Genomic DNA, 15815 nt, shown 5'->3' on the forward strand with positions numbered 1-15815 from the left:
CTTGCTCCCCCAGAGGGAAAGGCCGCCCCTGATTGCTCCCCACTTTCCCTGCAGCCTGAGGGCTCTGGGGTCCACCCTGTGGGGACCTGTTGGAAGCCTTGCTGCCCGATCTCCCCGGCTGGCTGGGTCCTTTCTGGGGGACAGGCCACAGGCTCTCAAGCCTTCTATCTGAAAGCTGCCCTGGTTGGATTTCCCGAGGGCCTCTCCCAGCAAATGTTTTAGAAGCAGAGTCGACTCCACCCCCTGTGCCTTCCCCGCAGGAATTTTGTCATCTTGTCTAAACCGACTTTCAGCTGGAGCTTAGTCTCTACTCCTCCGCCCCAGAGGAGTAAATAAAGAAACAAAGCAATGCTCCTCGTGCACCTTGGGATCTGGCCCTTTCAAGGAATCTCTTTGTCAAGCAAAGAATCCTTTTGTAAAGTGAATAATGACTCACTTTGGACTTCGGTTGGGATTTTTTGTTGTTGTTCAGGGTCTTTCTCAAGAGTGGGGGCCAGGCTAATTTGTAGGCTTGGGGGCGGGCGGGGTGGGGTGGGGTGGGGACAGGCCACCGCGTCCTCACAGCAGCTGAAAGCGCTCTCGGTTTGGCTGCTGATCTTCTGATTACCCTTCTTTCTTCCAGTGTCTTCCTGTCAGGGCTCTGGCCCACCGACATCGATCACGCAAGCCCGGAAGGTGGTGACGGTTTGTGTTTCTTGCTCTGTTTTGTTCCTTTGCTTCACTGATCTCGTCTCCATGGAAACAGGCGCAGCCTTTGTGTTCCTCTTGCTTTGGGCGAATCAATGCCAACTGGGGATTTTTCTTTGCTCTCCACCTTCTTTGGGATCAAAGGGAAAGGTGGGGGCCAGGCAGGAGGACCTGCAGCGTCCTGGAGCTCCTGGAGTGGGGGACTCCTCCCCCAGGGACCATAGGGTCAGTCCTCCAGTCGGGGACCCCTGCCTGGCCTGACCTGTGTGGGGGTGCAGTGAGTGTCATGAGGTCCCGGGTGGAACATGTACGCTGTGGTTTATGGACACTCAACACCCCACCCCGGGCCCCCTCGACTCAGAGGTGGCTACTGGCCACTGGGAACAGGAGGCTGGTGGGAAGGCCGCTCCTGCTGGCAGGTACTTTGGGTGAGGGCTTTAATCTTTCCAGGGCTTGGTTTCTCGCGAGAGGGTGGAGAGGTTTTGAACCCCTTTGGTCCTGGGACCCCTTAAGGAAGCCCCACATCTAGGTAAACTGCAAAATCACTGTCATATGATTGTTTGATGGTGAATAGTAAATTCTGTGTTTGATTCAAACCAGTAAGTTGTGTAGTTTGACATGAAACTTCAGAATCAGGAACCCCTCTCTAGACTAGACTGAACATCCCGTGTGTGATCCAGGCCCCCCGGCCCCCCGCCCCCAGGGTGTCCTGCGTTCCAGGACTGATCGTGACCTACTAGGGGAGACTTCTGTTCCAGGCCAAGGCAAAAGCGTTGGCCTGAGCAACCAGGGAACAACAACAGATGGGCTCTGTGTCCTCTGAGACCTCCCAGTGGGCGTGCCCACACAGGACGGGGCTTCCTGAGCGGGTTGCCTACCACACTCCCATGGTCATCTCGGTCACTGCTGGCTTGACGAACTATGTTATTCAACAGGCCAAACAGGAGGCTTCTATCCATCAGTACCACTCGTGCCAACTTTATACTCACTGACTAAAACCGCCAACTCCACACGTCATTTCAATATCAGAACTTTCTACCCCATCTGTTTGTCAAATTTCGCAAAGCGTTTTTTGAAAAAAGTATTTATTTATTTGGCTGTGCCGAGTCTTAGCTGTGGCATGCGAGCTCTTCATTGTGGCACATGGGGTCTAGCTCTCTGACCAGGGATTGAACCCTGGGCCCCTTGCATTGGGAGCTCAGAGTCTCCACCACTGGGCCACCAGGGAAGTCCCGCAAAGGATGAATTTAACCTCAGATTTACGTTGTCCAAGAGCCTCCCATGAGACTGGAGCTAGAGCCAAGTTGTCTGAGGAGACCTCCGAGCATGTCAGTGGCCTCGTGGTGACTGAGGCCAGGTGGTCTGGTCTCCTGCCTGCAGAAAGGCGCTTGCTGGAGCGAAGCACCATTCAGGGGTCCCTCCCGGGAAGTGTTCTCTCTGACCCCTCTTTACAGTCAAGAAAGTTTCTTCTGGAGTCTAAGTCCCGTTTTCTTTGTTCTATGTTGAAGAGAGAGAACAAAGACCAAGTATCCTTGCAGCTTTACCCAGAGACCCTTACGTTCTCACTCAGCCTCGGTCAAATGCCCGGATCTGGCAGGGTTGCCTCCTCACTCACGCGTTCCAGCAGAACAGGGCCCGAGTGTCCTGTTGGTAAGACAAGGAGAATGACAGCCGCCTCACTGGGTGGGTGTGAAAATTAAATCCTTCGGGGACACACCTCTGCAAGTGCCTGGCGTATGGTTCGTTTTCAGTCACTCTGGTTGATTCTAATATATTTTCTTTCCTGCCTACCTTTTTTTTTTTTGAGACGAGTGGGGCTGTGCCCAAAGCATGTGGGTGGATCTTAGTTTCTTGACCAGGGATTGAACCTGAGCCCCTGGCAGTTGAAGCAGAGTCTTAACTACTGGACCTCCAGAAAGGTCCTTTCCTGCCCACTTTGAAGCCACAGGAGTTCTTGCTTTTCTCCACAGCTTCTCCTGAGTGAAGCCCCCTGGGCTGCTGAGCCATCTTCCCGACTAGCCTGTCTCTGGGCCCCAAGGGGCCAGGTGGGCAGGTACACAGAGGCTCTGGGTGGCACTGGCCCTGTTCCTGGTTCTAGGCCTCCTAGAGCTCCCAGCTGGAAATGCTGATTCCCAGACTCTCCCAGAGGCTGCAGAAGGGTCCCTGGCACCTCACTGGGAGACCTTCAGCATAAACTGCTCCTGCTTCCGTGGACGGTAGCCTCGAACTGTGCTTTGTCCAAAGGGTGACGTGTGGAGTTGCTGTGAACCCCTAGCCCAGGAGCAAGGACTGCAGAGGGAGCTCTTTTTTTTTTTTTTTCCCAGATTTTACTCTATCTTTCCTTTGAACCATCGGTATCGTGGCAGAGAGTTGAGAGGAGGAGCCATACTGCCTGGGTTCTGACCCAACTCTGCCATTGTGGGCACCCTTCCTCCCTGTGTCTTAGGTTTCTCCATGGCACATAGGCAGTGCTTAAGAAAATATTTGCTCTAATTTCCCAAGCGCTTTGAAAAATTTTCCATTGTTTGACTTTAAATTTCCTCCCCTCCCTTTCTCCCGATCTGCATAAATATACAGGCAGACCTCAGAGATGTTGTAGGTTCACTTCCAGACCGCCACGGTAAAATGAATATTGTGGCAAAGTGAGTCACACATGTGTTTTGGTTTCCCAGGACATATAAAAATTATGTTTACATTATACTGTGGTCTATTAAGTGCATAATAGCATTATATCTTTTAAAAAAACAATGCACATGCCTTAATTAAAAAGTATTTTAGTGCAGAAAAAAATGGTAACCGTAATCTGAGCATTCAGCCAAAGTATTAACATCAAAGATCACTGATCACCATCACGAATACAATAATAACAGAAAAGCTTGAAATATGGTGAGAATTACCAAAATGTGACACAGAGACACAAAATGAGCAAATGCTGTTGGAGAAATGGTGCCAATAGACTTGCTCATTGTAGGGTTGCCACAACCTTTAATTTGTAAAAAAAAGAAACACCTCAGTATCTGTGAAATGAAATAAAGTGCTGCTGCTGCTGCTAAGTCGCTTCAGGCGTGTCCGACTCTGTGCGACCCCAGAGATGGCAGCCCACCAGGCTCCCCTGTCCCTGGGATTCTCCAGACAAGAACGCTGGAGTGGGTTGCCATTTCCTTCTCCAATGCATGAGAGTGAAAAGTGAAAGGGAAGTTGCTCAGTCGTGTCTGACTCTTAGCGACCCCACGGAGTGCAGCCTACCAGGCTCCTCCATCCATGGGATTTGCCAGGCAAGAGTACTGGAGTGGGTTGCCATTGGAAATGAGATTTGCCTGTGCATATTGCTGCCTGTTTTATGCTGGGCACTGAAGTAGGTATTGGGGGCAGAGAGCTGAATAAGACCAAGAGAAGCCTGCTCTGTTACGGCCACCAGTGGGCACGTTAAAAGTGAAAGTGAAAGGTTAGTCACTCAGTCGTGTCTGACTCTTTGCAACCCCATGTACTGTACCCCGCCAGGCTCCTCTGTCCGTGGAATTCTCCAGGCAAGAATACTGGAGTGGCTTGCCATTCCTTTCTCTAGGGCATTTTTCCGATCCAGGGATAAAACCCGGGTTTCCTGCGTTGCAGGCAGATTCTTTACCATCTGAGCCACCAAGGCTCTAGTGGGCACATTGGTAACTGTGGTATCATGTAACTAGTGCTGCCATCTTAATGGTGTAGTGAGCACCTAACGGGTGCAGGCCATGTGGGAGTGAGCCAAGGAGTGCATCTGGGAAGGCTTCCTGGAGAAGGAGGCCTGTGTTCTGAATCCTAAAGTTGCAGTTGAGCAGGGTGCATCTGTTAGGGCCGAGGCATTAAGTGCGCAGGACTAGGGAAGTGTGCTGGGACAGTGTGGTGGCTGGACGAAGGGGCAGCCCAGCACTTGGCCCCGAGTGGCTGAAACAGCAGGTGCCGAAGGCCTGGTGAGCCTGCAGAAGGAGGAGCGGTTGTCTGCTCTCCAGAAGCAGACCTCTAGAGTGGGGAGCAGAAAGGAAGGGCGCTTCGCTTGTGACGGTCCTTCTTGGCGCCCGCTGGGCTCCGGGCTCCCTTGGGGTTTGCTCTGAGGCTGAGGCCCCTCCCCTCCTCCTCTTCTAGAGAATGATTTATCCCCACCTCTGGGCTTGTGTCTCCTAACTGTGAGTGGTTCAGAATACCTCAAGCCTCTCTGACTTGCTGGGGGTTTGGTGGACAAGGATTGTGTGCCACTAGTCAGTGGAGGGCCCGGGACCTCTGCCTTTCAGAAGCTCCCCGAGATCCTGCTGCACGCCCGGCCCCCACCTGAGGATCCAGCGCCGCCGACCCTGAGTGCATCTGGGGCTCCCCGCCCCAAGGCGCCCATGATGGGTCATCCCTCCCAACCTCCTTGTACGACCTCTTGCTTTTACAGAGTGGCATTGTTATTGTTTGTTTTCATCTCTCCTTTTATTTTTCCAACAGGGATCTCTATCATCTTGTTTTTTGGCTTTGCTACTTAAAAAAAATTGTCTTAGTAATAGTAGTGTTAGTCGCTCAGTCGTGTCCGAGTCTTTGTGATCCCACGGACTATAGCCCTCCAGGCTCCTCTGTCCATGGCGATTCTCCAGGCCAGAAGACTGGAGCGGGTTGCCATTCCCTTCTCCAGAGGTTCTCCCCGACCCAGGGATCGAACCTGGGTCTCCTGTGTAGCAGGCAGATTCTTTACCGTTTGAGCTACAGCTGCTGCTACTGCTAAGTCACTTCAGTCGTTTCTGACTCTGTGTGACCCCATAGACAGCAGCACACCAGGCTCCCCTGTCCCTGGGATTCTCCAGGCAAGAACACTGGAGTGGGTTGCCATTGCCTTCTCCAATGCATGAAAGTGAAAAGTGAAAGTGAAGTCGCTCAGTCGTGTCCGACTCTTTGTGACCCCATGGACTGCAGCCCACCAGGCTCCTCCATCCATGGGATTTCCCAGGCAAGAGTACTGGAGCTACAGGGAAGACTCAAAAAAAATTTTTTTTCTTAAGGTTATTTAATTAATTTACTTAATTAAAATATTTACTTAGTTACTTGGCTGTGCTCGGTCTTAGTTGTGGCATGTGGGGTCTTTAGTTGCAGCATGTAAGACCTAGTTCCCTGACCAGGGATCAAACCCGGGCCCTCTGCATTGGGAGCCTGAAGTCTTAGCTTTACCACTGTTTAAAAAGGTGTTATTAGATAGTGAAACTGGGGCACAAAGGAGGAAACGTTGTCCAAGGTTATGGAGAAGCCAGAACCTGCCCTACAGTCCACGGTGTCTTTAGCTCTGTCCCCCTGGGCAGAGGGCCTAAGGGCCCAGCGCCCCAGGTGTTTGAAGAAACGGGCTGGGGGCCTGCTCCTCAGGCACTTAATGCCTCAGACGCTGCAGGGTCTTCTTGCCTCCCTCCAGAGGGGCTCAGGCTGGCACAGTCACGACCATTGTTCCCAGTTGCTCTGCCCGCCTGCCTGGACATCTGTTCTCCTAACAATATCTGCCATAAATCCTCGCCCCGACTCCAGGGCGGCTTAGCTGGGGGACAACGGAGCCTGTGACGGGCGGCCAAGCCTCCCCCATGGCTGCGCAAGGGTGCATGCGCAACTGTGTGTTTCCTGGCAGCACTGACACCTGCCTCTCCGGCCGAGGTGGTCTGCGCAGCGGTCTCTGGGCTGCAGTTGGAAGGGCTCCTCACAGAGCCCTTTCTGTTCTAACTCACACTGTTGTAATTCTTGGCCTTTGTGAAGAAAAGCGATTTTTTTTAAATCTTGTGTATCCTGGTGTACAGTAGGTCCTCACTCAGTGTGTTTTGCCTGACAGTGAATGAATGAGGAAATAATTAGCAGCCTGTGCGTGAAGGTCACTGGGGTGCCTGTGAATGAAACAGACCCAGTTCCCCTGGCACATGCAGAACGCCCCCTGGGCGGCACAGGACCCTGGGACGTCCCTCCCTGGGTCTGCCCGGAGGAGCTGGTCTGATGGAGGGAGACAGCAAATGATGAAGTGCCACCTTGCCCGTCGTTACAGCCACTCGGTGCGCTCTCTCCTCTTCCAGATGGCTCTGAGCGCTAGGGCTGACCTGGAAGAGCAGAGAGGGATCAATATTGGCTGAAGTTTCCAGAGACCACCTCCTGGCAAAGAGGACCCTGAGCCGGGTCTTGAAAGCTGGACAGGCCTTGTTTGTGAGGACAGAGGAGAGGTGCAGACGGCTGCCCTGCGGTCCCTGAGGCAGTCGCATGAGGGGTGGAACCCAGTGTGTGCTGACAAGCCCTGCAGGTGACCCCGATGCTCACCGACTGTGGTGACAGCTGATTCAGGAAAAAAAAGAGAGCCTGAGGAGCTGGGAAGCGACCTGGCGTGTTTTAGATGAGTTCTTCTGTAGGCGGCACAGAGAGAAGCAGGAAGGACATGGGCAGAGAAGCCAGGAGGCATCAAGGGAGGCAGGCTTGGGATGCTCAGGGTCCGAGCTGGACTGATGGTGACTGTGGGAGCAGAGAGCAGAGCCAGGTGGTCCTGTGAAGGGAGAGTGACACATTTGATCTCAAGCCACACTTTCAGAGCACTCTTTAAAATGTTTCAAAGTGATCTGTCTCCTATCTTGTTGTTATATGCTAATTATGGAAATGTGGGAAAGAAACAGAGACATTACTTTGCCAACAAAGGTCCATCTAGTCAAAGCTATGGTTTTTCCAGTAGTCATGTATGGATGTGAGAGTTGGACCATAAAGAAGGCTGAGCTTTGCTGAAGAATTGATGCTTTTGAATTGTGATGCTGGAAAAGACTCTTGAGAGTCCCTTGGACTGCAAGGAGATCCAACGAGTCCAGTCCTGAGTGTTCATTGGAAGGACTGATGTTGAAGCTGAAACTCCAATACTTTGGCCACCTGATGCGAAGAGGTGACTCATTGGAAAAGACCCTGATGCTGGGAAAGATTGAAGGTGGGAGGAGAAGGGGATGACAGAGGATGAGATGGCTGGATGGCATCACCGACTCAATAGTCATGAGTTTGGGTAAACTCCGAGAGTTGGTGATGGACAGGGAGGCCTGGTGTGCTGCAGTCCATGGGGTCACAAAGAGTTGGACACGACTGAGCAACTGAACTAAACTGAAGTGAAGAAAGAAACGGCAGGCACAGAATTCCACTACCACCCAGGACGACTATTGATTCATGGGCATATTTCCTTCTGCTCCTTTTTCCTACACATCTTGCCTTTACGTAGCTGAAAGCATACCCTATGTATCAGTTTGCATCCTGCATCCTTTGTTTAACAAAATATCATCAGCATTTCCTGACATTCTCTGAGGCTGTCTATCTTTATTGTGAGAGGAGGGCCAGAAGATGAGCAGAGCGGTGCTGGTAAGGAAGCAGTGACTCCAGCTCAGGGAGAAAAGGAAGCTTGCTCCATGAACTTCAGATAGTGGGGAAGTCTGCAGTTACGCAACCTGGGTTTGTCAACTCATAAATTACAGGGAAAGAAGGGATGAAGGGGAAACCTGTAGATTAAAATAGACATTAAAGACAGCTTGCAGGACTTAAGTATAGTGTCCAGGCATGTACTTTTGAGGGTCAAGAAATGCAAGAAGGTGATTACCACACTAGCAGTGTGTAGTCCGCAGAGAGGGCGTTGGAGCGGCTGGTAGAGTTTCGTTTCTTGACATGAATGGTTGCAAGGTGTTTGCCTTGTGATACTTCGTCAGACTTACATGCATTCTGTGCAGTTCTCTGTATCTGCTTGATTGTTTATTTTCGGCTGTGCTGGGTCTCCAGCGCGGCACGGGCTTTCTCTGGCTGCAGTAAGCAGGGGCTGCTCTTGGCCGCGGTGTGTGACTTCTCGTCATGGTGGCTTGGCTCATCGCGGAGCAGGGGCTCGAAGCCATACAGGCTTCAGTAGTTGTGCTGCAGGGCTTAAGCTGCCCTGCAGCGTGTAGGATCCCGCCTGACCAGGGGTTGAGCCAGTGTCCCCCGCGTGGGCGGACAGACTCCTAACCACCGGACCACCAGGGAAGTCCTCTGTTTTATATTTTTTTAAAGGTTGGAAGGAAAAAGGAACTTGTTCAGGAATCCGTGCGGCAGAGCTCGTTTCAGAAGCCCTGTTCACAGGTCCTCCCTTGGGCCTCATGTCCACCTGTTCCCACCCTGTGGGGGTTGCCTTCTTACCCTGCTCCCAGCCCCAGCCCCCTGTCTGCAGCTTGCAGGAAAACCTGCAGATCGACAGCTCATTTTGTTTGACTTTCGGGGCCAAAGCTGAAATAGCCTTGGGAAAGAACGGTGATGCCCCTTTGACTCAAATGGGGACATTTTTGAGGAGATTGGTTAGTCAGAAGTGAAGATATCTCAGCCATTTTCCATTGCCATGTGCAAGGGTGGGAGGTGCCTGGACCTCTTTCTCTCTTTCTGGTTAGTGCAGAGAGACAGGCTCTAGTGCCCAGGTTCTGTGTTTTCAGAATCCCTTTCTGTTCATTTCCTTGGCCTCGCCCTTTGGGTTCCTGGAAAGGATGTTTTTTCCTTTTAATGAGCACCATCCCTCCCTCTCCCCTTACCACACACATACCCCCTGCCTCAGTTCAGTTCATTCGTTCAGTCGTGTCCAACTCTATGCGACCCCATGGACTGCAGCACACCAGGCCTCCCTGTCCATCACCAACTCCCAGAGCTTGCTCAATCCCATGTCCATTGAGTCGGTGATGTCATCCAACCATCTCATCCTCTATCATCCCCTTCTCCTCCCGCCTTCAATCTTTCCCAGCATCAGGGTCTTTTCCAATGAGTCAATTCTTCGTATTAGGTGGCCAAAGTATTGGAGTTTTAGCTTCAACTTCAGTCCTTCCAAAGAACACCCAGGACTGATCTCCTTTAGGATGGACTGGTTGGATCTCCTTGCAGTCCAAGGGACTCTCAAGAGTTTTCTCCAACATCACAGTTCAAAAGCATCAATTCTTCTGTGCTCAGCTTTCTTTTACAGTCCAACTCTCACATCCATACCCCCTGCCTCAGCTACCCTCTACCTCTGGTTCCCTCTCATTGCTCTGAAGAAGCCCAAAGAGGCAGAGCCAGGGCCACCAATATGGCACTCCCAGGAGAGGGGCCAGTGGATGAGCCCTGCTAATGCCAAGCACCCGCTTCGCCCTGGAGAGCCCAGGGTCCTGCAGGTGCTGACTCCAGACTTGGGCTCCTTGCCAGACTCCTGCTTCTCCCTGCCTGAGCGTCAGATCTCACCATGGGAACCGGGCCAAAGTTTTGATCTTGGATGAGGCCACAGCCACCAGCAGGGAGAGGGACTAGTGCTCACCCTAGCCCTGCCTGCCCAGGAGAAAGGGGTCTTTGCACTTACCTGCCCCCTTCCCAGGAGGATGTGGAAAGCCTTTTCCATTGGGGAATCAATTGTTCACCGTCCTTGGTCTCCCCAGATAATTGTAACAATGCCCCCCCCCAGTTACAGGACACCAGGGCTTCCTGCTTCTCTTAGGTTCTGGAACAGCACTGTCTGATAGAACTTCTGTGATGTTAGAAATGTTCTAATGTGTGTGCTGTGCCTTGTGATGGCTGTTCAGCACTTGAAATGTGGTAGTGTGACTGAGGAACTGAATTTCTAATTAATTAATTTACTTATTTATGTGGCCGCATTGGGTCTTAGTTGTGGCATGTGGGATCTTTTCACTTGTGCCATGCAAATCCTGACTGACTTGCATTGCTCGAATCTTAGCTGCAGTATTGTGGGCTGCAGTTCCCTGATCAGGGATCAAAGCTGGGCCCCCTGCATTGGGAACGTGGAGTCTTAGCCACTGGACCACCAGGGAAGTCCCTTACTTAATTTTAGATAATGTACATTTATCTTGCCACACGGTGACTAGTGGCTACCTTCTTGGGCAGTACAGTTCTGGAAGGAGGGGGTGTCTGAGAAGGCTCTAAGCGGCCAGGCCAAGGTGTTTCAGAACCTCTGGCTCCCCTTTCGTCTCTGCGAACGTATGCACACAGGACACATTTCAGGAAGGCCCTGGAGGCGGTATCTTTTTATAGCAAAGTCTGCTGCTTAAATAGTCTTATCTCAAGTGAGGCAGAGCTGCCATTGACCATAAATGTGCCCCACATGTGACTTCTGTATGTCCTTGTACACCTGGAAGTAAGGGCGGCTGAGACCTCAGGAACCAGGCACCTGAGTCTGGATTCAGTGGTCAGAGGCCACAGACCCTGGTTTCCCACCGCGGCTGCCCGTGCTCCCCGCTGCCCCTCCCTTTTGGGAAGAAAGAACTCGGTGTGGGTGGACGCCCGGCAGCTGGTAGAGAGCGCTCCTGTGAGCCACCGGTGGCAGGGGGCAGGGTGGAGGTGGCAGCCCACGCGGGCAGTTTTGATCTTATTTCCTGTTCTGAACAGCTCAAGTAAGAGGGATCTTTGTCTTTCTTCAGAAGGTGGGGATGAGGAACAGCTTTTAATTTCTTGTTTAGTTGCTGTTCGGTTGCTAAGTTGTGTCCGACTCTGCGACCCCATGGACTGCAGCGTGCCAGGCTTCCCTGTCTTTCACCATCTCTCTGGAGTTTTATATATGGGTATATTTTTTGAGTGAGGAGTGAAGCTGCATCAAGGTCTTAACCAGCTGATCTGGTCCCCTTATCCCCACTTTGCCCCCAGTTTCCTACCGCCTAGAGTGCGCTGAGAGTCGGACACGACTGAGCGACTTCACTTTCACTTTTCACTTTCATGCATTGGAGAAGGAAATGGCAACCCACTCCAGTATTCTTGCCTGGAGAATCCCAGGGACGGGGGCACTTGGTGGGCTGCCGTCTACGGGGTTGCAGAGTCGGACACGACTGAAGCGACTTAGCAGCAGCAGCAGCAGCAGTGTATCATAACTTGACTATTCCAAATGTGCCACGGAACATCCCTGCATGGCCACCTCTCCACCACCCCCAGCCCTGTGGCATGTGTGATTCTGGAGACCATGTGAACAGTCCCCATCAACAGGGCTGTCATTGTCCCCTGGCCCACGCCGTGCAGATGGGGACAGAGCCCCTCTGTGTAGGCAGGATTTCCTGGGCTGATAGCCCTCTCTCTGCACAGCCCGAGGAGTGCCCCCTTCTGCCTGGTGACTCGCAGTCTCTTCTGCAACCCAGTGCCTCGTCCTGCCTGATTTGCATCTTTATTTATTGTCATTGCAGTAAAATGCACATAACATAAAATTTACCATTTTAACTATCTTTAAGTGGCAGTTCAGTGGCATTCAGTATTCAGACAATATTGTGTAGTCCTCACCATTGTCCATTTCTAGAACTTGATCATCATCCCAAACAGAAACTCTGTGCCCATTAAACAGTATCTCTCCATTCTCCTGTTTCCTCAGCTCCTGGGAAACTCTTCTGGTTTCTGTCTCCAGGAATCTGCCTGTTCTAGGTACCTCATAAAGTGGAGTCATATAGCGTTTGTCCTTTTGTGTCTGGCTTATATTATGTTTTCAGGGTCCATCCATGTTATAGCATGTATCAGAATTTCATGCCTTTTTTGTGGCTGAGTTCCATGGTTCCGTATGTATAGTCTATATTTCATTCATCCATTCATCTGGTGACGGACACCCGGCTTGTTTCTGCCTTTGGGCTGTTGTGAATGCTGTTGCTATTAACACTGGCGTTCAGATACCTGAATCTCTGCTTTTGGTTCTTCGGGGAGAATACCTGGGAGCAGAACAGCTGGATCATATGATAATTCTGGGTTTAACTTTTCGAGGAGCTACCAAACCATTTTCTGCAGCAGCTGCACGTTCTATGTTGCAACGTATCTTTAAAAAAAAATTCTTAATTTGGGGGACTTCCCTGGCGGTCCAGTGCTTGAGAGTCTACCTGCCAGTGCAGGGGACATGGGTTCAACCCCTGGCCCAGGAAGATCCCACATGCCCATGAGCCACAGCTACTGAGGCCATGGCCCTAGAGCCCATTCTCTGTGGTACGAGACGCCACCGCTATGAGAAACCCAGGCACTGCATCTCGAGAGTAGCCCCTGCTTGCTGCAGCTGGAGAAGGCCCGAGTGCAGCAGTGAAGACCCAGCACCGCTGAAAGGAAATAAATGAGTGGTTTTTTAAAAAATGAAACAAAAAAAAAATTCTTAATTTTTAACTATAAAAACAATGCATGTTTGTTAAAAAAAAAAAGCAAATTCAAAGGATGCAGAGATGCATGAAGTAGTCAGCAAACCCCTCATGCAACCCTACTTCTTAGACAACTGCTTCTTAGTGCTGGGTGTGTATTCACTTGGTGGCCTCCAACTTGCTGTGCATTTCAAATAACAAGCATGCACTCTGACACTTGGATAAAAATGCTGCAGGGGACACCTGGCCCTGCCGCTTGGCTTTTTCATGTCATCTGGCCTGGAGGTCTGTGCTGCCTGCCTCTCCATTTTTCCAAGGCACCTTGTATCGTGTTCAGTTCCTGGGTATCGAGAGACAATTCCCACAAGCCCTCTGCACTCACAGCTTTGCACACACAGGCAACCATCTCACCAGATGGGAGATGCAAGCTGACCTTGGCACTGGGAAGGCCGTGCAACCCCAAATCACCTTCCCCATCAGTCTTGGCTTTTCCTCAGTTGCTCTACACTCGAGGAAGCTAAAATAGCTGAGCTGCAAGCTGCTTGGTGAAGGAGGGCCACCCACCTGCCCTGCTCAAGCTGCAGCCTGGCCAGGCACATCCTCCCCTCTGGGAATTCCAGGAGTCAGCCTCCTCTGAAGTGAGGAAGTAACTTAGAACTGGGCAGAGAAGTGAGCTGCGTGGAAGTGAGTTGCGTATGTGTGTCCAGGCTCTGGTAACATGGGGTGGGCGGGGTTTCTCTTTGGGGCTCCGAGGGGGAGCCTGCGGGGCCTCAAGGCATGCAGTCCCCTCACACACTTGGCAAGACCCAGCCGAGGCCAGCCTGCCTTTTGCCAGCACCTTTTTCTGCAGAGCCCCAGGCAGCTGGGGGGAGAGTACAAAGAGGCCTGGAAAATCCATAAACTGCATAATCAGCCCCTGCATCTTGGCCGCTTGACTCTGTTTATTGCTTCCTGTCCCCGAAAGCCCTTTCCAAACAGACTGGGCTTTGAGGGGGGTGAGCCGGACCTGGTGGGTGGCCTGCCCCTGCCAGACGTCAGGGAGCAGGCGGCTTCCCTAAACAAGCTGGCTCCTTTCCACTTCTCGCTGCCACCCCCAAGGGAACAGGGGTTGTCTAAGAGCACGAGAGGGCCCCCCAAGAGGAGGGCCATCTCCCCAGAGGGCTGTTTTCTTTCTAATTGACAAAGGACAAGGGTCTCATTTCTACCAATTTCCTTGAGGGCCTGGAGGTTAAGTTCTAATGAGGTGCAGGAGGGGCGCAGGGTAAACCCTTAGCCTCTGACTGACCCCTGCAAGGTGGGGAGGGGAGAAGGGGTCTGTTCCTCAGGATCTAGGGATGAATGGTACTTTTCCAGGGACACGAAGGCTCAGTGAAAGCCATTTTATTCTTATTTGTATTACATTTTTTGGGGGGGGCCACTCAGCTTGAGGGACCTTGGTTCCCCAGCCAGGGATTGAACCCATGCCCTCAGCAGTGAAAGCACAGCATCCTAACCACTGGACCACTGGGGAGTTCCTTGTGTCGTGTTAACCTTTTTAAAGTCAGATTTCTCCCTGTTGATTAACTTTCCTCTCTTCCTCTCTCCTCCCCAGCCTTCGTCCTCCCTGTCCTAGAGTTAATTGATTCGCTTCTCCGCCTTTCCCACTCTGCTGGTGGCGGAGATGTGACTTGCAGGGAAGAGCTGACACCTCGAAACATTTACCTGGATATTCACGGTGGAGGGCGCCCTGGAGGGCTGTTTGCTGTGCTTTCCTGGATTCTGGGAGATACTCGCGTGGTTGGAGAAGGGATGGTGTGTTTTGGAAGAGGGGCGTATAGGGAGGTGGTCTCCACGAGCTGGGGCTGCCCCTCCAAGCTGGATGTGGGGGGCATTGTCCCCCTCCGACCTGGGGTTCCTGCTGTGCTGGGATCAGAGGCCCGAGATCCCCACCTCCCCCTCTGCTGCCTGTCTGCATCCTCCTGGCCTTAGAAGCCCCGATGTACCCCTGGTGGCTCAGACGGTAAAGAACCTGCCTGCAATGCAGGAGACCAGGATTCAATCCCTGGGTTGGGAAGATCCCCTGGAGGAGGGCATATCAACCCACTCCAGTATTCTTGCCTGGAGGATCCCATGGATGGAGGAGCCTGGCAGGCTGCAGTCCATGGGGCCACAGAGAGTTAGACACGACTGAGCGACTAACACTTTCATCCCTGCTGGAAGGCCTCTCTGATTGAAAAAGCCGAGGAATGAGTGAGCCTGTGCTCTCTGTGTGGACCTGCCGTGTCTGAGGGCTGTGGGTCGGCTTGTATTTTTCCACAGGGTCCGGGGCCGTCTCAGCAGACTTTCCACATGGGACCTCTGTGTGTCTGAGCCTGTGCTTCTGGTTGTGCAATTCTGAGCCTGCCCCACCCTCCCCGCTCCTTCCTGAAAGTGAAATGCTACAGTCCTTGCTCAAGAACAAAGGCCCAGAGCTCAGCCCTGCATGTTAATGATTTTGAGCGTGGCCACTTCCTCCTCCCGGGCCTGACTCACTCACGCTGCCCAGGGTGGTTGGGATGGAAACCCAACTTGAAGAGCCCAGAGCCAGACAGGGGGGTCCTGCTGGGTGTAGGAGCCGGAGCAGGGCAGGGTCCCCGCCGGCCCTCAACGCCTGAGGGCGGGGGCACCTGTGGCAGGCAGGCCATGCCCACTCAGCTCGGAGCTGCGGGGCCCCCGCTTGTTTTCTTTCTCCCCGCTCCCAGCCAGTGCAGATAGCGCTTCTCTCTTGCTCTGGGGTGACGCCACGTTCCTAGCCCTTCTGGAGCCCGTTTCCCCCTTTGCCCCATGCAAGGCTCCCCATTACAAGTGGGGTGACCGTGTGGTGAGCACTTGGGAACCTGGGCTGTGGGGTAGCATCCTGACCCCGCCACTTCCTGGCTGTGGGGCTCAGGCAGGTTGTCCGCAGGATAACGCCTCCTACCTGGTAGGGTTGTGGTGAGGATGTGGTGGAGGTGGAGTGCCCAGCACCGTGCCAGGTGAGCCCCCGCTCTCAGGCACAGGCCCAGCCTAGAGCCTGGCCAAATGGAGAGGGCTCCCCCA

The 15815-nt window shown here is 52.6% G+C and overlaps 1 protein-coding gene across 1 annotated transcript in view; it reads left to right on the forward strand.

Annotated features, from left to right (window-relative positions):
- LOC147352734 (uncharacterized) overlaps nucleotides 1–15815 on the forward strand; it is a 67735-nt gene that overhangs the window by 36962 nt on the left and 14958 nt on the right. Inside the window, exon 2 of the mRNA XM_086361037.1 lies at nucleotides 623–684. Within this exon, the coding sequence (XP_086217163.1) occupies nucleotides 623–684 (62 nt within the window). The remainder of the gene's footprint in view (nucleotides 1–622; nucleotides 685–15815) is intronic.

The sequence above is a fragment of the Bos grunniens genome, chromosome 19 (genome assembly GCF_055505025.1).
Source record: "Bos grunniens cultivar Pamir isolate PY7600 chromosome 19, Bosgru_T2T1.0, whole genome shotgun sequence".
Lineage (NCBI taxonomy): Eukaryota > Metazoa > Chordata > Mammalia > Artiodactyla > Bovidae > Bos > Bos grunniens.